Genomic DNA, 21,054 nt, shown 5'->3' on the forward strand with positions numbered 1-21,054 from the left:
TCGCGCTCCGCCCAAAGGCTCGAGATCGCTGTACCGGTGAAATACACGGAGGTTAGCTCTTGCGAGAGTCAAGTGGGCCGATTAGGTAGGCAAAAAGTACCTGTGTTGCATTGTTGTTGCAAATTAGCAGTTTCTAATTGCCTTATGGTTTGAGGGGACGCAGGAATTACGTGTCGGAAATCGGAAGAAATTATTTTCCAGACCTCGCTCTACCAGCCGGGGTGGCTCAGTGTTAGGGTGCTTGAGACGAGACGCCGTTTCCTGCCTCCCCAGCCCGACCTCGACCGAGCGCAAGCCACCCTGCTCTGCAGATTTCAGACGCACTCAGTTCTTAGCCACCCCAGGTTATCGCTAATCACCGACGGGGTATATGAGCCCACACGCCCAAATTTCAACCACGGGCCCTCTTGCCGGCTTCCTCTGGGGAAAGCTGGGATCAACTCCTCACCAAGCCCGACAAGACCGCTCAACTTTCACACAGTTCGTGGGGCCCAGGACGTCGCCCCCACCTTGGGGCCGCACAGAACCCGCCTTCCCTAATTTCCGACACCCGTGGGAAAGTTGTTTGTCTCTCTCTCTCTCTTGTGCTCACTGCAAGCACCTGACAACGCGAAGTGGGTGTGTCTGCAACGCTATTAAAGCGGAAACGCTGTGGCATGTTTTAGCTTACGCAGCCTTTCGCCTTTGATGGCGTGCTTTTCTTCGTGCATACGCTGTTGAGTCAGCAATATCTCAACAACACTTGTATTGTTTCGGCATTTTTATAATATAGATTTGTAGATAATCAGCATCGTGGTCTCACCCTGTGATTCTCACGAATAACTTCGGATTTCAATACAATGCGTTCGTTTTATCTGCTGGCGATGCGAGTCTAGGCTGTGACAAAGAGATGCTGCGCTGGCTGAGCACTGAGTCATCAGAAAATGCGGAAATCTGGAGAATTGTTTTAGGGCGATCCTTGGTATTATGTATTTAATTTGATCCACTTCTTTAAAGGGACACTGAGGAAAACGTTATCAATTTTTTTGGGTCAGCAAAATCCGATATTTCGGCATTTTGTGGCTTTGTTGCCTCTTGTCCGGCAGCCAAAGGTGCATTTATTGCTACGAGATTTGCATTAAAAGTTGAAAAACTTTTTCCCGCCGCTGCGATTCAAACTCGGGACTCTCTGATGACGAAAGAGGAGAATAGTGGCGCAATGCGGCGGAAACGGAAACGCGGACTCCGTGATTGGTGACAGGGAGAGCGCTGCGCTGCGCTCCCGCCTAGCAGCAGCTGAAATGATAGCGGCCGGACGCTGAAGGCCTCTCTCAGCCATCGTCATTTCGTTTTACGTTTGGAAATTGTGAGTTAGCGTATTGTGAGTTAACTTTTTACAGCTAGGCAACATATGTAAAAAAGTTAAATCGAAATACGTCGCTGTACCACTATAATCACGAGAACCGTTTCGTGGCTTGCCAAGAAGGTGTCGTCTATATCATTCCACTTTCCTGCGGCAAGCAATATGTTGGCCAGACGGGCAGAGGCCTAAACGAACGGCTCAAAGGACGTAAAAACAACGTGCATAACACCGTGAAAGGGCATATAGGCATTTATTGCAGAGATTGTGAGAGCGGAAATTGCCAGACGGACTTCAAGAAAACCAGGGTGATAAGCAAACACAAAAATCAGCTAACGCGTGAAATCATTGAAGCCGAACAAATCATCCGGTCAGCAGAATCTTGTGTGAGCAGCCCCTCTTTGGCACTTTCATCTAAGGAATTGTACTTCTTAACGACATGCAAGTTATATCGCGTTTGGCTCCCTGAATATCATGATTGAGTGTGTATGAATGATGAGTGTGTATGACTGAGCGTGTTGTTTTCCTTTATTGTTTGGTGGCTACCCATCTATTTTCACTGACCAAGCAATAAAAACTTCAGTTGCAAGTCAGCGCTCGTCTATGTGTCTTCCTTCAGTCCTCGTTCAAGTTCGCGCTGTTATTCAGGACATGTAGGCGAACATACTCCAGTCTTTTGTGCGTACAAGCTATCCAAGATCACCTGCACAAACTCGGAGACGTAAATACGTCAAACGTGCCGAATACTGATTTTGTTATATGCAATAAACGCACGTAGTATTATCGCCATGCACATGCACCAGACGCCAGGCATTTCATGTGATATGCGGCTGTTTTGGGGGTGATTCTAAAAACTCAAAACGAAAGGACGGCTTGGAATTAGTTTTTTTTTTTTGCCACATTTTATGCCTCGTGACGTGGCTCCTCGCGGCTCCGTTAACCAAGTCCTCTTTCATCTTCTTTCGAGCCCTGTCACTCACACTAGCAGCCCGTTCCTACGCCCACCTGGCATTTTCTCACTCGAGGTCTTCTCGATCATTTACTCCACTCAACGTTTTTATTCACTCTCACCTGGTGTCACCCAACTTCCCACACATTTAGCGTGAAGCTCCCAGACACCCTTAGAGCGTGTGGGGGTAGCGGTCTCGGACTCAAAGGAAATGCCCTCGACTCCGCGTGGCAAGCTCAGCGGAGAACGGCTACCAAGTGACAATAGGTTTTTGGTCGTTTGATGCCCAGCTTTCGCCGGTCGCAAGCCAGAGAATGGGTCGGAGCCAAGGGTTGTCAAACAAAACAATGTTTATACAGCAATGAGACGATACATATGATTTTAAAATCACTAGTAGGAACACATACGAAGTGATTAACAAACCAATGCAACTCGTGCAAAGTTGAACTCGAGAGAGCATACAATACAAAAGCAATATTGCACCTAAAGTGCACCAACACAAGAGAGAGGCAAACAAAGAAAACACAGTTTGTTCACCGGGCACTACGACAGTCCGACGACCAGAGGTCCACGACGATGCCGTCCCGCAGACTGGCGAACGTTGCCTCGTTGGTCCGATGTTGGCCGAGTGGTGTTCTCGCGGGAGTCGAACGGGCGCGCTGCGATAAAGCTTAAACGGCGGTTTGGACTGATCTGACAGTGGTCAACGTCCTTCTTTTATAGGCTCGCTCTCACGTCTGTTTGTTCAATGCGCCAAAGTAGGCGCGCACATGCACGCAGTGTCGGCCGTGCATTCTCCTTTTCCTTTCTCTCGCCGGCCGCGCGTCCTCATTGGTCAAAGTCGGGAGACGCTTCTCGAAGGTTCTAGCGTGGCGCCGTCGCCGACGGGCAAGGGGGACATGCCTTAGTGCACGCAAGGCTACGCCCTTTCCCCCCGGTTAGCAGTAGAAGCGACTCGGACGTTCGAGAGAAATCGGCGTCCTGGCCGACTCATTCCTTCCGGCGAGCGGTGGTGGAGGGAGCACCCGCACACAGGGGTTTCCTTATCCCCCGTTTTACAACCGCGCGGGCGAGATGCGTCCGTGCGGCGCCGTTTTCCTTTCTTTGTTTCCAAAAAATGCTCCCAAATTTGTGACACCTCGGTCTGACTATACCATCTACACTGACTCCCAGGCAGCCATTCGTTTAATTCAATCAAAAACACTCCCACCACATCTGTCTAAGAACCTCGAGGTCGAACTTTCATCGCTGAAGCCTTGCCCCGTCTTCCTCCGATGGATCCCTGGGCACTCAGGGATTGTTGGCAATGAGCTGGCTACAGCTCGCCAATGAAACCCTTATTCGGGCACCGTTGATCCCCTGCCCTCGGCCCTCGGAGGGCAGGTCGAGGCTGTCCCTTCGAGCCATCATCAAATAATATTACAACGTTCTCCGCCTCGACCTGAAACTCTACCCTGACCACCATCCAAGTCTGTCTGTGCGAGAGGCTTACATCCTTCGGCAGACACAACTGAACACACTCCTCACACCTGCACGGCTTTGTCTGTGCAATATCCGTCGCGATCCTTCACGTCCCAACTGCCCTGCCCCTTGTGCCAACCTCTCCCAGTTTTTATTCTAATGTCCGGATGCTGTGCAATTGAGTTTCTTAATCACCCTCTCTCACACGGTCTGGACCTGATTGGACATGGCTTGGAGCCGATGCTAAAGCGAATAGCGCCTTCTCGTGCAGCAGGCCATCGACGGCTTAGGAGCCTTAGTGTTGTGCCTGAATACAGTCTTGTATTACTGCTACTACTTCACACACCGACCCCTCGCTATCTGCGAGGGCCTATCTAACTAGGTCCTCGACATGGACATCACCGACGCCGAAGTGCGCTACGCACTAAATCAACTCCGCACCACTTCGCTGGGAGTTCCTGCTCCATCTGCGAATACACGCACACGCACGCACACACACGCACACACACGCACGCACGCACGCACGCACACACACACACACACACACACACACACACACACACACACACACACACACACACACACACACACACACACGCACGCACGCACGCACGCACGCACGCACGCACGCACGCGCGCGCGCACACACACACACACACACAGCCGCCGCGGTGGCTCAGTGGCTATGGTGCTCGGCTGCTGTCCCGAAAGACGCGGGTTCGATCCCGGCCGTGGCGGTTGAATTTCTTTGGAGGAGAATTTCGAGGCCCGTGTACTGTGCGATGTCAGTGCACGTTAAAGAACCCCAGGTGGTCGAAATTTCCGGAGCCCTCCACTACGGCGTCTCTCATAGCCTTAGTCGCTTTGGGACGTTAAGGCCCGTTCACACTTGCGAGTCGCAGAGGTCGCGCGACTGTTTTGGTCGAAAAGCGACAGTCGCAAACGGTCGCCCTGGTCGAAAAGCGACAGTCGCGGGCCAGTCGCTCGCTGCTCGATTTTTCAGCTTCGCGACTGCGAGTCGCAAACCTCCGAACCAATCAGCGAGCGAGCCAAGCTTCCGGCAACGACACCGCTCGCGGGCGCGCCGGACGACGACCTGCGCTGCTCCCAGCGGGCTGCCGTAGTCGTCGCTAAGCCTAGCCGGTTTCATATCGATGTCGCAAGTGAGGGCGCTTCGGATCCTGGCCAGCGCTAGTAATTAAGATGCTGCTTTCGTCACCGCTTTATTGTGGACCTTGTATCATAATAATATCAGGACATGCTCGACTTCCGCGACGCCTTCAGCAGCGGGGCTAGCAGACAACAGTCGAGCCGCATGGAGCAGCAGCAGCAGCAAAGCGGCTCTGGGAAGAAATTTGCTTTTGTCGCTGTTATCCCTTCTACCAGCAACTCGGTACTGGCCAGCGATGTTCAAAAATGATTCATTTTTTACATTCCTGTACCCAAGGGCTTGGTATGAATGCGAACAAGCAATATTTGCGCATTTTTGAGACGCCGCGGCGGCCGGCATACTGCAGGCTGGTAGGCCGGCCCTGCAGAGAAGCACGCCTCTGTCATCATAACGCTTGTACGACCGCGGTGCACATCAAAACCGTCACGACAACCTAATCTCCGCTCGGGTAGTTGTTGTACATTGCGAATAGCAGTTTAGACGACCGAGCGCGAGTACAGGAGGCGCGGCCTTAGCAGACGAAACTCTCGAAAGCACGCGAACAACGTCATTCCCGAGAGTTTTCGCTTCAAACGAGAATCTAACGAGAAAGCGACCCGCTGGTCGCGCTTGCAAGTGTGAACAACGGTGTTGTCGAGCTGCTGCTTGGTCGCAAGCGACTGCTGGTCGCGTGCCCTTTGCGACTCGCAAGTGTGAATGGGCCTTTAAACCCCATAAACCAACCAACCAACACACACGCACACGCACACACCGCCAGCTTTTCTCGTAATGGGTCTATAATGCTCTCTCAATAAAAGAAAGAAAGCTTCCTGAATGGGACCAACCTTCAGGGAAACGAAGACGACGAAGATATGCCAGCGCAAGCAGCTTGCGACCGTGTCCCGTTATTAACTTTTCCAACTTCAATAGAATCTCAGCCGTGAGCCCATCCTTGCCTGAGCGAACTGTACGCATTTAAAATTCCCATAGAACATTCGTTCATGTGCTTCAAGACAATGTGAGGTTACCATGATGCTATGCGCTGCAGGATTCCTCGTCTCAACCTTTGTGTTGTTCTGGGTTCACGCCGTCGAATCTATGTGGGTCATAGCCGGCGGTTTACAAATTTTAGAGTATTTACAAATTACCCGTGCTCGATTAGAGCTGCCGTTTACTCTTCCCGTCGTTCTCTCCTTCGGTCTAACCGTTAAAGGGCATGTCCTTAAGCTGGTGTGTGAGCGTCTTGAAAGGTATGTTAACGAGGCTGGGAGATTTTTGTGTTAACTCTTCTTTACCTTTATTTTACTTCTCTCTCACAATTTATGTATTATTACTACTTTTAGTTCATTTATTTTAGCCTTGAGTTTTTTGTTTTCTAGATTATCATTCCATTGTCCTAAAAATCTCTAAAAATAAGTTGTGCGTTTTTCCAGTTCCCCCGATTTTTATTCATGAGCCGCTTGAGATGAACCCGGATGAATGTTTCTCCCGGTTGGATCTGCACCAAATACTGGCTAGTCCTCCACCGTGGGTATGTGCCATCGCTTCAGGGGCAACAACAACAACGACTGCTTATTACCCAAAGCACAACCATTAGCTTGGCACCACTTTACACTCTTCTCTTGGCCCTCCTCACCGAACCCTGGTCTATCCATCTTCGTAGGTATGCGCCATGTCACTGAGACAACAACAACAACTGCCGTGGTTCCATGAAAAAAGGCTTCCCTCCAGCGTCCTGCTTCAGCTACAGCCTTGCTGCCACCTTCTCTCGCTGGTCTTCGGTTCTTGGTGAGGCCGTTCCACGGGGTGAGGGGGGGGGGGGGGGGGGGCTATCTGACCAGGTTTTTGCCCCGTGGGAATTACGGTTGATGCCTCTGTAGGCTGTAGGCCATGGCTATGACCTCCCCAGGTGGAGGTCTGGTATACTGGCGCGCCAATCTACCAGCTGAAAACTTCCCTTTGCAGATATTCAGTAAAAATGGTGTCTAGGTGATCCCTGTGGCGTTGGTTTCTATTAGAGATAGTGCCATTAAACTGAAAAACTTTCGGATCATTCAGAAGCAGCTGGAGGTTGTGACCAGCTGCCACCTGGACATTTCAGAAGACCGTTTGGCAGGAGGGGTATTGTGTGCAAGTGTTCCGATTTAGATTGTGTGGCGGACTTCCTCCTGTTCACGTCTTTCGCATCATTGCCGGTTAAGCCATTTATTGCTGAACGGCTTGCCTGCTCTAAAGGTATCATCCTTTGTATTGATTCTTCAGCAACACCGCAAGAAATTCTTGATGATTTACAAGATGCCGGGGTTGGCATTCTCTTCATTTACAGGTGTAGCAGTGAGCTTGGCGGTTCTCGTGTACCCACAGAATCAGTAATTGCGACTTTTTCTGGAACCACTTGCCCAATCGAAATCAAGGTGTAGCCCAATGTTTATCGCGAAGACCCATTGCAGCCACGACCATTGCTGAGTAGACACTGCTGGCGCTTTGGCCACAGTAGCAAGTCATGTAAATCGGCAACGCTATGTGGCATTTGCGGTGATGATCACCCATCATGCACTTCTGAGACACCTAGTTGTTGTGGTTGCCGCAGCGCTCACCTAGCTTTCGATCCCTTAGGTCCAAAGCGTACGGATGAGCAGACTGTCCTAGATATTACTCAGCGTGGCAGGCGCTCGCCAGGAAATGCGTATGCTCCGCTAGATGGAAAAAGACGCCCGTATGTAGGTATTGTCCGCCAACTGGTACTGGTGAAGCCGGCGGGAAATATTCAGTTGTTGCTGGGGTGGAGAAGGCTCTTGCTGGTGTCTTCGATCGAATGTTAAGCACGTTCAGCGATTCCCGGTCCCAGGTAATATTAGCACAGGCTGCTTCCTCTGCTTTGAGGAGCCAAACGCCTTCAACATGTCCTTCTTCCTATGTAGCTGTTAACTCAATCCAACCACCTACCTCTCTTGGTTTTGTTTATTGGGCATTTTTCAAGCGCTAAGACAACAAGGACGAAGAAGGTACAGACAAGGACGAGCGCTACTTCCAACTGTTTATTTCGTAAAACCGCAACAGTTGGAAGTAGCGCTCGTCCTTGTCTGTTCCTTCTTCGTCCTTGTTGTCTTAGCGCTTGAAAAATGTCAAATCTGCACCAACTAGCCCGATCCGCTACCCTTCTGTTTATTGGGGTTTAACGTCCCAAAGCGACTCAGCCTATGAGAGCCGCCATAGCGAAGGGCTCCGGAAATTTCGACCACCTGGGGTTCTTTAACGTGCACTGACATCGCACAGTACACGGGCCTCTAGAATTTCGCCTTCATCGAAATAGTCCGACCGCCGCGGCCGGGATCGAACCCGCGTCTTTCGCGTCAGCAGCGGAGCGCCATAACCATATCAATTACTTTAGTAAATATGTTGTCAGCATCGGACCGTAAGGTACTCGGTTTGTATCTTCAAGGCTTGTTACCTGTTACCGTCCTCTTCTTTTATTGCGTTAGCAATACTACTGTAGATTTCGCCTCGTCACGTAGCCCGGGTCGGTAGGCCCGGGTGACCTTGAACAGCGTTGCTTTATCCGCGCTCCGCCAGATGGCAGCGCCGTCGGCGCGCCGCGGGGCAGCGGCGCCGAGCAGTTTGCTTTGTCTACGACAGATGGCGCCACTAGGAGGTCCTCCACTTCTGGCCTTCGAAGCCGGCGTTAGCAGCATTGGCGCGTAGTGCATCGATGACATTCGAATGATATTGGTTAAGCAATTAGCCTAATTTCTAGTGAGACCACAAAAATAAATAACACCGAGTAGGAAATTGGTCGAGTTGGGGAATCGAACCAGGGTCTTAGGAGTGCGCGACGAGCACGCTAACTGAAGAAACTGTTCATTCTAGCTTTTTCTGACTTGTAATCTGTCAACCTATGTAACATATACTCGCTCGACAAGGAGCAGCCTTGCGGCAATTAACACCAGTCGTTGCTTATAACTCGAAACAAGGGTGTCGTCATTTGTGCGCGTCTCTAAGTTTACACGCTAACCACTCCGCCATGCCAGCTCGATGGTTAGGAATGAACAAAGGCGCGTCTAGAGAATACGGTGTCTTCGTTCACTCCCGTTCACCGAGATATGCAAGAGATACATTTCCTTTCCTCAAAAACCAATTTACCGACGAGCAAGGCGTAGAGCCGAACGGGCGATGGCGTTCTGTGGACTCCCTGGCAGCGTGGCGGAGTGGTCACGTGACCAAATATGGCGGCGCCCGTGCTCCCGCGTTGTACAGCGTCTATAAATGCGCGCTTGCCTTGGCGTGAATGCTTTGCTATACAGTCCTCTGAGGAGAAGTGGCAGCCACAGGAAGAAGCGAGAAAGCGAGAATGTGCACAAGAGACGCCAGAACAGCGTGAAGAACGTCTTGCAAAGCGTCGTGCTAAGGATGCTGCTCGGTGACAATGTTCTACCTCGCACAGTGGTTCCACGTCATCGGTCACCGATGAGTCTCAACACCTGACTGCTCAGGAACGCCGCAATGCTACCAGGCGAAGGTAACGCCCCGAAAATCGCCAGTAGAACGCGCGCACTATTGATAACGCAATTTACCCAGTTTCATCAGAGCAAACACTGCCAATTTTTTTTCCTTGTGCTGCCAATTACTTTAGTAAATATATTGTCAGCATCGGACCATATGGCAATCGGTTTGTATCTACTGGACTTCGGCATCATTTTTTTTTGTTTCAGGGAATAATACTGTTTTAGAATTTTTCCGTGCTTCTGTTAAACTAGAGGTCATGGGTATTGCGTGAAAAACTTGCAAGGTTTTCTAAGACAACACCTCCACCATCCTTTTGGTGTTTGGGACTCGTCCCAAAAATATTTGAAGAGGGAGTATTCCGGTTCACGAAGCGCTTATATTTCCTTGTTTTTATTGCCCTTTGAACATATTCATGGAGCTATAAAGCGCCTGTAAATACTTCCCACACACTACACTTATGTGCGGTGCTGGTGGTGTTTACATCTACAGGAGGGATTAGCCTTACAGTGGACTATCAGTCATTGGTCCGCCTGAGTAACTTAATTTAACGCAGATATCTCTACCACTGTCCCATAATGAAAGTGTCCTCTAAAAATGTCAAGAGTGTGCTTGCCAGTCCTCGTTACACACTGTTATGCGTTTGCGTGAGGTGACGTGGTCGTAATACTGGCGGCGAAAAACGTGCGTACAGAAAATCTGTCATGAATAGGAAAAACGGAGAGCATGACACAGGGAAAGCTTTTTAAAACTCTCACAACGCAGCTCCGCAAAAGATGTGATACGTTGTCAGAAATCCTCTGAAAGTTTACCGGTGTGTATGTGGCCAAGAAGCCGATCGAAGCAAAGCCAAAACATGACCAAGTCAAGTCATTTTTCCTCCGCGGCTCGTCGGTTGTCGTCGTTGTTGGTTTTTAACCCGGTAGAGTTAAGGGCCCCCTTCAGCGGCAACCTCGGCGTCGGCGTGTTGAGAAAAGCACGTGGCCTACCTGCCAACTATGTCACGTGACCTTGTAACGTCATCACAACTTGCGCATAGTGGCAGGCGATGTTGATGTGACTGCGACCTTTGTAGCGTGTAGCCGCTGCGTGAGTCGCGCGGGGGAGCCGGTAAAAAACAATCGACTATCGATTTGCGCAGTTAGATAAAATGCGAATAATGTGCGCTATCGCTTCGGTTTTCACTTCGGTTCCGGGTTTCGTAACCATTACTGGCGGATGAAAGTTGATCGTATAGCGCGCATCCCCACGCACGCATTCACATGCACGCAAACACACACACGCACGCACACACACGCACAAGCACACGTACACGCACACGCACACGCACGCACACGCACACACACACACACACACACACACACACACACACACACACACACACACACACACACACACACACACATACATGCACACGCACACTCACGCACACACAAACGCTCACGCTCACACTCGCGCGCTCCCACGCTCACACACACTCACACACACTCACACGCACACACACAAACGAACACACACACAGAGACCATAGAGAGTATGTTTCTCTATGGAGAGACGGCCAACATTCTCCGACGAACGTCCGTTTAAAATTTATGCATCCCAATTTTGACATCCGAAAGAAGATCATCCTACTTTGGGCATCCTACTTTGCAACTGATTTTGAAATGCGGGCAGAATGGAATAATCACTTTGCCAGTCGGCAATAAGCCGGTATATTTCGTCTCTGGTTGTTGGAGGAAGTGCGGAGGGATAGAGGGAAGGGGGGGGGGGGGATCTGAGGAGTCCCCCGAGACTCCCTGACATTAAGCCCTGCTGCCCTGACTTTCGTCCCTCAGAAGGCGCCGAAGAAGGTAGTCCACCCTGAACTTACTGAACTGGCATCGCTGAGCAGCCGTAAGCTCCGGAGAACCAACACAGCACTCATTTGATTAGTGTCGTTTGTAGCGACTTTACAATTAAAGTTATAAAGGCGGCGCCGTTTTCGCATAAGCTCGATGACACGGATCCATCAATGCAGACACGTCGGGCTCGCTGAGATCGCGAGGATGTGTCTGCGACAAAAGGAAGAGCGCGATAGCTAGCGATCCGACTGGTCCGACTCCATATGCGGACACCAGAACCGCACCGTGGGTAAGAGATGAAACGAGGGGTAAGTGCGGGGAGGAGAATGGACACTCAGATGATGAAAACACAATAAATTCCCACGGGATCCTGTGTCACGAACTCCTGCAAAAAATCATAGTCCCTATGGCGCTCTGCAGCGAAGCAAAGTCTCTCGGCGTGGTCTGGACGCAAGCCCTAAGGCTGTCCGAATATAGAGCTGCAGGCTGGGTGCAGTCGCTGGCTTGGTTATCGAGAGATGGTAAAACGTGCTCGTCAAATAAGTCGGCAGCGGGAACGACATGAACGAAACATGCGACGTGTACCCTGAGCTGCTTGGTACATTAGCCTTGCCTGAACGTCTGTTCCTTAAGCGTAGTGGTGAACTTTTCCGTATTCGGAACCAGTTGTCGCCAGTTATATTTTCTGCTTGCCGGCTTTATGCACTGCTCGCTGCGTTTCGTAGCAGAAATAACGTCAGAAATCCATTAAACCTCCGAAGTACAGCTATCATTTGAAAGTTCACACTTTTTCGCGTATTCCCCAAATGAGGGGCCCAGAATTATTGTCGGGCAAGGTTAACGACTGAGACAGTGTTGGGTGACTGGCAATGAAAATAATTTTTTTTTTATTTTCCTGAACTGGAGGTTCGCCGAAGGAATAAACTTTGGAGGCTTTATGTGTCATTATATGGCAGCTGTGTAAAGGGACTTGTGAGGGCCAGGAACGTCAAAGGATGAAGTCACGGATGTGTCTTTAACTTTCAGATTACACGCACAAAAAGCCACACCAAGTCAGCATCACAAAAAGTTCAATGCTCGGCATTGGTCGTTTAATGCACGCTGCCACACTTAGACATCTGAAGAATTCGTTGTTTCGCTAACCGACAGTATTGGAGAGTCTTAGCATAGAAAAGACCTTTGCATTAGGCGAGGGAGTTGTCGAAAGACCTCCTCTCTGAACTGTCGGAAACCGGTTCCGCCGCTGCTTCCACCGTGCCAGCGCGAGGTGCTCACGACAGTCCAGTGAACAATATGGCAGCGCCCAGGGAGCCCTTATTGCAAAGGTCAAGAAACGCGCAATAGGAGCTGCGTACTCAGGAGGGGAATGCGCATTCCTCTGCGCGACACGCTATACGTCTCCGCTATGCTAAAACTGTCTATTTTATTTTTCACCAAGGACAAAACTCTTTAGATTGTTGAAATTGCTGCGAATCCTGGGTAAAAGTATTGTAGAAAGATTTCTCGGCGACGTCGATGTTGAACGCGGTTATAATTGTGGCGTTTCGCTTCACCTCGGGTATCATGTAATCGAGCCAGCCGTGCACGAGCTGACCACGGGTGTGAGTGCCGGTGAGCTCCACAGAAACACGATTCACTACCGTCTTGTTGATGCTGCGGGGCTCAACTGCTGCAAGCATGGCCAGGTAGTCACCCAGGTTGAAGCCGCTGTTCGGGTCCATACAGCAATTCAGAGTGTAGCGGGTGATGTCGCCCAGAAATGTTTGGAGTGGTTCTGGGCACGTCCTGTTCGTTATGTTGTAGTAGGTGGCCTAGTTGGAGGAAAAAAAAAACGCGTTTACATCTCCTGCGGCGTAAAAGTAATATATGAAAGCTTCCTTTTCTGGGGAAGCTTTTACAGCATTCGTAGTTATTGTACTAGCAGCGTTCTCGTGAGAAGTATCGTATATCAACTGTAATGCTTATCTGGCGCTGCTGGTACAAAATGAATGAATGAATGACTGAATGAATGAATGAATGAATGAATGAATGAATGAATGAATGAATGAATGAATGAATGAATGAATGAATGAATGAATGAATGAATGAATGAATGAATGAATGTTTGCAAAACTTGTTCATTTTTTATGTAAAATACTCTGTCAATTTTGACTCCTCAGGACATAGGATATGGTACACGTTGGAGATGCACCCTACAGCAGAAATATGCCCAAGTGACTGCCAGTAAAACATGAAATGCTGGCTTCTACTGCGCCAGCGGAAATGCCTGTAAAACGTGTCCCTTCAACAATGTGGCCAACTTATAGGCATGCACCGGCAGTTCACCCAATCGATGCGTCGGGTATTAAAGTTATCTACGAGCAGGAAGTGGTATCGGACGCGCCTGGCGCACGTCACGAACCTCTTTCGCCTATTTGTCCACCTGCCACCGCTGGCAGGTGACGTGTTGCGCTCCTAGCCACCGTCCGGGATCTTCCCGTGGCAGCCATTCTCCATTCTGCCGCTCTCGCCGTGGCAGGTGTCGCCTCGCTCTGCTACCACCTGCCATGATTGTTAGGTGGCGCGTTACGGCGACAAATGCCGACGCGACAATTACGACGCGGAATCCAGGGACGGACGCCTAAGAACTACGCTATTTTCAGTTTCATTTTTTATTGGTTGGCTCAGGTTACGCGTGCTACGCCCTGCATATTCATTCCTATGGATACACATGCACGCGCTTTTTGCGGAGAAGGACGGATGTGCCAGGGCTTTCCGCATAGTCAAGTCAACGAGCACTGCAGTAGAATGCACTGCATAGCACTGCAGTAGAATGTGAAATCATCGCTTTTATTCAACAGCGGAAGCGATCGGACTATTTCGTTAGCCATGTTTAGATCATGAAAGCGCTCAGAAGGCTCTTTCTGTGTCCCGGTATTCCGAGCGCTTTCACGATATAAACTCGCCTTTATGTTTTCCCAGTGTGGTCAGGTTGCACTCTTCCGCTCTTGCCTAAGTACGTTTTCCAGAATTTTTATTTTCAGAAGTACTGCCAGCCTTCGCAGAAGGCCTTTGGCAGGAGTGAGCATACATGGTAAAGAAAGTACAAAAAAGCGCTACAAGACATGATAATAATAAGAGTGGTGTCATCCGCCTGCTTGAGCAGATTAACACCGAGAAGAAAAAAAGAAAAAATAAGAAAGAAAAATGCTTTGTACAAGCTCGCGCTGTTCAGGCATATAGAAACAACACTGGCACATAACACAAGAACACTGGCATCAATAGCACGCTTGAGGAAATAAACACTAACGGTAGACATACGCTGATCCGTCCGCAATCACAATAATGCCAACCACAAAGCAATATCAATAGCGGGAACCAAAAACGCTTACGTTGAGCTAACTGATGGCCTTCAATTTTGATATGAAAGTTTCGACAGACGGGCATTCCACAGCTTCAGAAGGCAAAGCGTTCCACTGACGGACGGTCTCATCTCTGACTCCAGTGGAGTCAGAGATGAGAAATTTAAGCTCCTTGAAAACTTATTCGCGTCCAAAGTTGATATACGGCAAAAATATCAATATTTCACATCAGCAGAAACGAGAGGACAAAGAGCACAGTGAGACACCATTCCATTTCGTTTCTTGTGCGAGTGGAATAGTGTACAAGATGGGAAATTGATTCACGTAGAGCGATACGTGTAAATGACAGACTCAGGGATCATAAAAGCGCAATGGCCAGGACATGCAAGTGTAGCACAGTTTTCAAAAGCAGTCATTATGACATGCTCTTGAAACAGACCAAACAAGGAGAACACTTGAGCCGCATTACGCATAAATGAGTGCACAAATGGCACATGCCTGAGCGTACCGTCCAGTGGAGCCAGAGATGAGACATTTAAGCTCCTTGAAAACTTATTCGCTTCCAAAGTTGATATACGGCAATGAAGGAAGCAATAGAGAAAGACAAATGACCCATCAGTTTTGCGTTCTCCATTGTTCTGGGGTTAAAGTTGTTAGTCGCTAGTGGAGCTCGTGCGTTTGTGTTGCGTTGTCTTTCTTCCGTCTACGTCTAGCACATTCTCTGTTTATGGGGTTGTGCCAGGTCTTCAAGAATACCGCAGCGTCAGCACCTGGTGAACTGGTTAGTCAGTACATTTTACAGGCTTCTTAGTTGCCTTACAGCCATCTTTGTTGCCTGTCATGCTATTCTTTATCACTAAGCTTAAAACCGCGTGCTGGTAGCGAGTGGCACCAACTGCAGAAGAATACCTCTCCTCGACTGATTCTCGACTGTTCAAAGCGCTACGAGGTAGCTCGCAATACTGACTAAGTAACTGTGCAAGACATCTGTAATTTATGCTGCATTTGTAGCTTTGTGCTTTGCGAAGAGAGCTGTACGTTATGCCAGGGTCACTATTGAATGGTATTTCTCGAGTCTGACAGGCGTACCAATGGGCTGCGCGTTATGTCATCTGGGTTATCGAGAAATACGAAAATGATTGACCCAACGCACCCGTGGTATTGTGGATCCGAGCACTGTCTCCCACGGAATGATGTACACTGGACACAGGGCCCTTTGGAGGACCACCAGCGCCGCCTCGGGGTCGGTGAGGAAGTTAAACTCGGAGCCCGGAAGGATGTTGCCCCTACCTGCGGAGGCGGTAGCACCATTCATTAAAGGACAGACGCTTATGTTGGTGATAGCACTGAAGAGCACACTCCGTACTTTCTATAGATAAATTTTCCTTCTGAACAGTTCACCCAAAGAATTCGGCGGTACCCCACCCACATAGAATATTGTGTCTTTGTCATGTCTTGCAATTACTGTTTCGGGTTGCAAGAGAGTGTTCACAAATCCCTTAATCGAAGTTCTGAAGCTCCAACAAAAATTGCGAGGACACTTTGGCAACTAAAGTGTTGAGAGGTGAAAGCCGAGGACACTATGCCGCGACGACTTCCGGTGGATGTGACGTCGCAACGTGCCCGTGGCTATATTGATGACCAAATTATACATCTTTCTTAAGTGTTAATTACGCTTAATTACACATTTTCCCATCTAATTTGGTACAAATCTGACGTTTTTCAGACCATTCCGTGAAAATTTTCACTACGCAGTGACGACTTCTGGTGGAGGTTAGGTCACACCTTTCCCGTGACTATATCGAGGTCAGCGCTATTTCGACACAATTTCGACATTTCTTCCTAGAATTAATTAAGTAATTAATCTACACTCATAAAACTTGGCTTCTAGGTTCATTGTTTTCTTCCTCTATCTGGAGCAACCATTGGTTTTCTTCTATCTTTTTTAGTTCACGAGTTAAACGCTTGTGACACGCTTTGTTAACGGACGCCAGTATGAGCCGTTAAAGGTTTTCACCTTAAAGTGCATGCCGCAGTAATGACTGGGGCATTGCACTAGGCTGAAACTTCCGCTTTCGAAATTTTTGCTGACGGTAGGTGGTATATCACAGAGTTACACAAAAAAATCGTGCATATGCGCTATTTGTGTTCATTGGTTGCGTAGATTCAGTATCAAAAGTTTTTGTTTTCTCCTAACTTATTTCAGAGTTGTACTACTTGGAATCTACGCATTTACTTGAGCGCTTCCCCTGCGAAAATCATCTGCCACGACTTAGCTGGTCGTTCAAATGTTTACGAGAGTACGTTGTTGGGCGAGTCGATCAATCAAATTAAAATAGTTGTCTACCCTTGTTTTGTACCCTTTAGCTCCTTCTTTGCATGTGCGCAGTACCCTTCTGTCGATCGATCAATGTAAAGCGCGCGTAAACTAATTTAGTTTGTTTCGAGCGTAAAAGGTCACACATTCCATCTAGCTATGAGTTCATTTTCGCATTCAATTTAACTGTACGTAAAGGGTACATGGGCGGCAGGGGAGCTTGATAGAACTCCCTACCCCTTATATGTTCTTGCTTTTAATTCTTTTCAAATGATAAGCTTGCATGCGGCATAAAACTGCTGTTAGTCTCATTTACACAGCACCGTTTCTTTGTGATATTAGAGCACGAAGTACCACATCTCTGCACAAAGCAGAGTCAGATGTCTTCCCTGCATCGCCTGCAAGGCGCGATTGCCAAATGAAAGGGTAGAAAAGTAAACACTGAGTAGCAGTGAGCAAGGAAACGACACCAAAAGAGACGAGGCTTATTTCGCGATGTCCGCTTCCTGTAGCGTGTCGTTTCCTTAGTGCCGTTCATTTGTTGGCTGTCTCTCTGTTTTACTATGCGCCAGCTATAGCTCAGAAACACAGTCTTCTGCGCGAAAGTAAAGCTGTCGGAGCTGTAGGCCTGCTAACCGTATGTCTCGCCCTTGTAAGACCCGTGTTCGGAATAGCGATAGAAATAGATGAATGAAGAAATAAACAAAGAAAAACTGAAGGACGCTTAAGCTTCGCCTTTGAGACTGGAACGCCACAGCGTATTTCGGGTGGTGGTGTAAATGAACGAATGTTTCATTTTTTTCATTTTTCAATTATTAATTGATCACTTAGACACACTAGTTTTTCTTAATTACCATCATCAACCATTGGTCTTTAATTCTGAGCATTTTAAACCTTTGAGCCCCTTTCTTCCAATTTTTATATTTTATTTAATTAACAAATTTATTACGATGATATCATTAACTCATAATCGCATATCGCACACCAATCCGTCATCAGTAACTAGAGCCACAAATTACCATGGTGCGATTTTTTTTACGCAACCGCCGATTATTTCCAACGCGCGGTTCCGACTACGCCGGCGGCTTTTCGACTGACCGAGCTGTATACGCTGTCGCGTAATAAATAAACTATAATAAAAATAAATGCGGTAACAAGAAAAGCAAGCCAGACAGCTTATGCTTCAGGCCTCTCTCTGAACTAGCAGCCTGAATTCAACTGAAGCAGCTTACATTTTAACTGTACTACTGAGCTTATTCCTACGATGCCTGAAAGCGGCCCAGCCGTTACGAACCGTAAATGTTTCCTCCCAGAATATAGATGGCAGTGACGTTCTCAGTCAGGTTTGGTTCCACGAGAAGCGCTATGGCCAGGTTAGTCAGTGGCCCCAGCAGAACCAATGTCAGGTCGTTCGAGCTGTTCTTGATAACTTCTATCATCTTCAGGTAGCCGTACGTGTTGGGATCCGGAGCCGAGTTGTTGCCCATGGGGTACAGGCTGCTCGCGTTGCCGAAGTTGTCGGGACCAAAATATATCTCTTCGTAGTCCCATCGGCCGTCGATCGGGCGATCAGCACCTTTGTAGACAGGGATCTGAAATGTATATTTAATCAGAGCAGTGAACTAAGTGCACATTAAGCAAGTTCGCGCATCTGTGCAGTCCAGTTCCACTGTAACCGAGATATGGGCAATAATTAATTGCAAACTCACCGGTCTTGCTACAAAAAGGGCGGAAAGATATCCCTTTTTAAATTTTGTGACGCTCTATACTGAGGACTGAACTTACATCGCAGCTAAAGTAGCTAACCCATCGCGCTGGTTGTCGGGATTGCCGCCATAATGTAGCCACTTGTCAAGTTTCCAAACTTATCATTTATGCATTGTGCGCCATAACAGCAGCGTTGTAATTCTGCAGGTGTAGGTAATATTAGACGTATTGATAATTTTCTAGAGATGCATACTAACACCACACGAATAAGTAGTGTTGATAAATTATTCTTGCTGCCCTCAGAACCTTACAATTTGTTGACTAATTTTCGTGCGCCCTCTCTGCCTACAAAACTACTGATCCCGAAATTGCAAACAGTAAACAGTTCCTTATACAAAGGCAGCCCGAGCGTTTTAGGCTGAACGAAGGAAAAGATACGCCGTCGCAATCAAAGCAAGAAAGTCTACGCTCACAGTAGTTGGCGCCGACTAATTCATCGAAGGAAAGATGCACCGGTTTGTACGGGGCACACACGCGCCAAGCAACTTGTGCGTAAGCTAATAACTCACGTCGGTTCGGTTGATTGCTTGGAGCACCCTCAACGTGTTGTTGTAGGCATTCGACAAGTTCGTGTTTCCCGCAACGACGGTGATTGCGAGCACGCAGACGTTTGGCGAAGAAGCGGCCAGGGTGATGGCCATAGCGTCGTCTACGCCCGTGTCAACGTCCAGCAGCAAATTCTGCCGTTTTCCGCTTGCCTGGTCGGCTCGCACTGCGGACAGAACATCGCTAAAAAAGCACACAAAGAATAAGTAACATGCGGCCGTTGTGCCCTTGGGTGCCATCGCTGTACTGTCAATAATTCGTCTTGAACTAAAATATATGTAAGGTCATCGAAGCCAGTCCCAGAGCAACATGAAATGTTCTGGCTGAGCCTCGTGGAGCCAATAGAAAGCGCGCTCCGTTGCTTCAGGGGTCAGTGTTACCGCCACCGTATATATGTGTCCGTACGGAATGTTGAACTTTTCGGAACAGTACGTCAGCATCAAGTTTTTCTTTGTGCTTTAGTTCCCTCCGGCCCTCTGGTATGAATATCAGTGCGCCCGTAGCAATACTTTTCCAGATGACCTTTTCGGGTTTCTGGTACCCTTTTTTTGTTTGAGCGACAAAGAAAAATTGCGAAATGCGATGCGAATCGCTGCTTACGCAGGGTCCTGTCCTTTAGAAAATTCGTTTTTTTTTTCTTTTCCACTGCTCCGGCATTGAGGTTTTGTCATTATGTTGACCTTAGATTCCGAAACATCGAATGATCCGAACGTGGGAGGCATATTAAAGATTTCTCGGAATAGAAAATTTTGTAATTCGTTGCAGGTCAACGTTTAATTTCTCTCGAGATATTCAGCGTATGCATCGTTCATCCGTGTCTTTCTTTCTTGAAATCTAAAATGCTTGTTGGGGACTTCTGTTGTCAGCGCAGCATGCTTGCACACGTGAAGGCCGTGAAGGTCACTGTATTGTTAGCATGATTTGATGGGCGGGGAGCACAGGGTGAGGGTAAGGATCACGTATTGTTTGAAAAGTAGCGAATAATTTTGATGCAGCCATTGCGGTTTGCAATAGGCCGGTTGGAGACACGTGATTTCTGCGCCTTCGCGCTCCGCCCAAAGGGTTGAGGTCGCTGTACCGGTGAAATACGTGGAAGTTTGCGCTTGCGAGAGTGAAGTGGGCCAATTAGGTAGGCAAAAAGTACTTCACCAGCCTCGGTTGCGTTGCTGTTGTAAATCAACGGTTTCTAATTGCCTTATGGTTTGAGCGGACGCAGGAATTACGTGTCGGAAATCGGCGCTTGTATACCGTGGCACGTATGTCTGGTCACGCGGAAGACGGGAAGAAATTATTTTCCAGACCTCGCTTTATCAGCCGCGGTGGCTCAGTGTTAGTGTGCTTGAGACGAGACGCCGTTTACTGCCTCCCCAGCCCGACCTCGACCGAGCGCAAGCCACCCTGCTCTGCAGATTGCAGACGCACTCAGTTTTTAGCCACACTAGGCTATCGCTAATCACCGACGGGGTATATGAACCCACACGCCCAAATTGCAACCACGGGCCCTCTTGTCAGCTTCCTCTGGGGAAAGCTGGGACCAACTCCTCACCAAAACAGACAAGACCACTCAACTTTCACTCATTTCGTGGGGCCAGGAGGTCGCCCCCACCTGGGGGCCGCACAGAACCCACCTTCCCTGATTCCCGACACCTGTGGCAAAGTTGTGTGTGTGTCTCTTTCTCTTCTGCTCCGTGCAAGCACCTGGCAATGCGAAATGGGTGATTCTGAAATGCAATTAAAGTGGAAACGCTGTGGCAGGCTTAATCTTAAGTAGTCTTTCGCCTTGAATGGCGTGCCTTTCTTCGTGCATACGCTGTTGCGTCAGCAATATCTCAATAATACTTGT

At 48.6% G+C, this 21,054-nt stretch overlaps 2 protein-coding genes across 2 annotated transcripts; both read right to left on the reverse strand.

Annotated features, from left to right (window-relative positions):
• Window positions 1–12,670: 12,670 nt before the first annotated feature.
• LOC149363831 (nucleoside hydrolase-like) lies at window positions 12,671–17,765 on the reverse strand. The gene is made up of 3 exons (XM_089568608.1): window positions 17,753–17,765; window positions 15,735–15,871; window positions 12,671–13,051 (listed from the first exon to the last, which is right to left on the reverse strand). The coding sequence occupies exons 1-3, from the start codon at window positions 17,763–17,765 to the stop codon at window positions 12,671–12,673; spliced, it is 531 nt and encodes a 176-aa protein (XP_089424734.1).
• Window positions 17,766–18,184: 419 nt separating this feature from the next.
• On the reverse strand, window positions 18,185–20,811 carry LOC149363832 (uncharacterized). Its single transcript, XM_089568609.1, has 2 exons — window positions 19,175–20,811; window positions 18,185–18,490 (listed from the first exon to the last, which is right to left on the reverse strand). The coding sequence occupies exons 1-2, from the start codon at window positions 19,448–19,450 to the stop codon at window positions 18,185–18,187; spliced, it is 582 nt and encodes a 193-aa protein (XP_089424735.1). The 5' UTR covers window positions 19,451–20,811.
• Window positions 20,812–21,054: the final 243 nt, after the last annotated feature.

This window comes from Amblyomma mixtum, chromosome 2, assembly GCF_055824585.1.
Source record: "Amblyomma mixtum isolate Tamu chromosome 2, ASM5582458v1, whole genome shotgun sequence".
Taxonomy (NCBI): Eukaryota; Metazoa; Arthropoda; class Arachnida; order Ixodida; family Ixodidae; genus Amblyomma; species Amblyomma mixtum.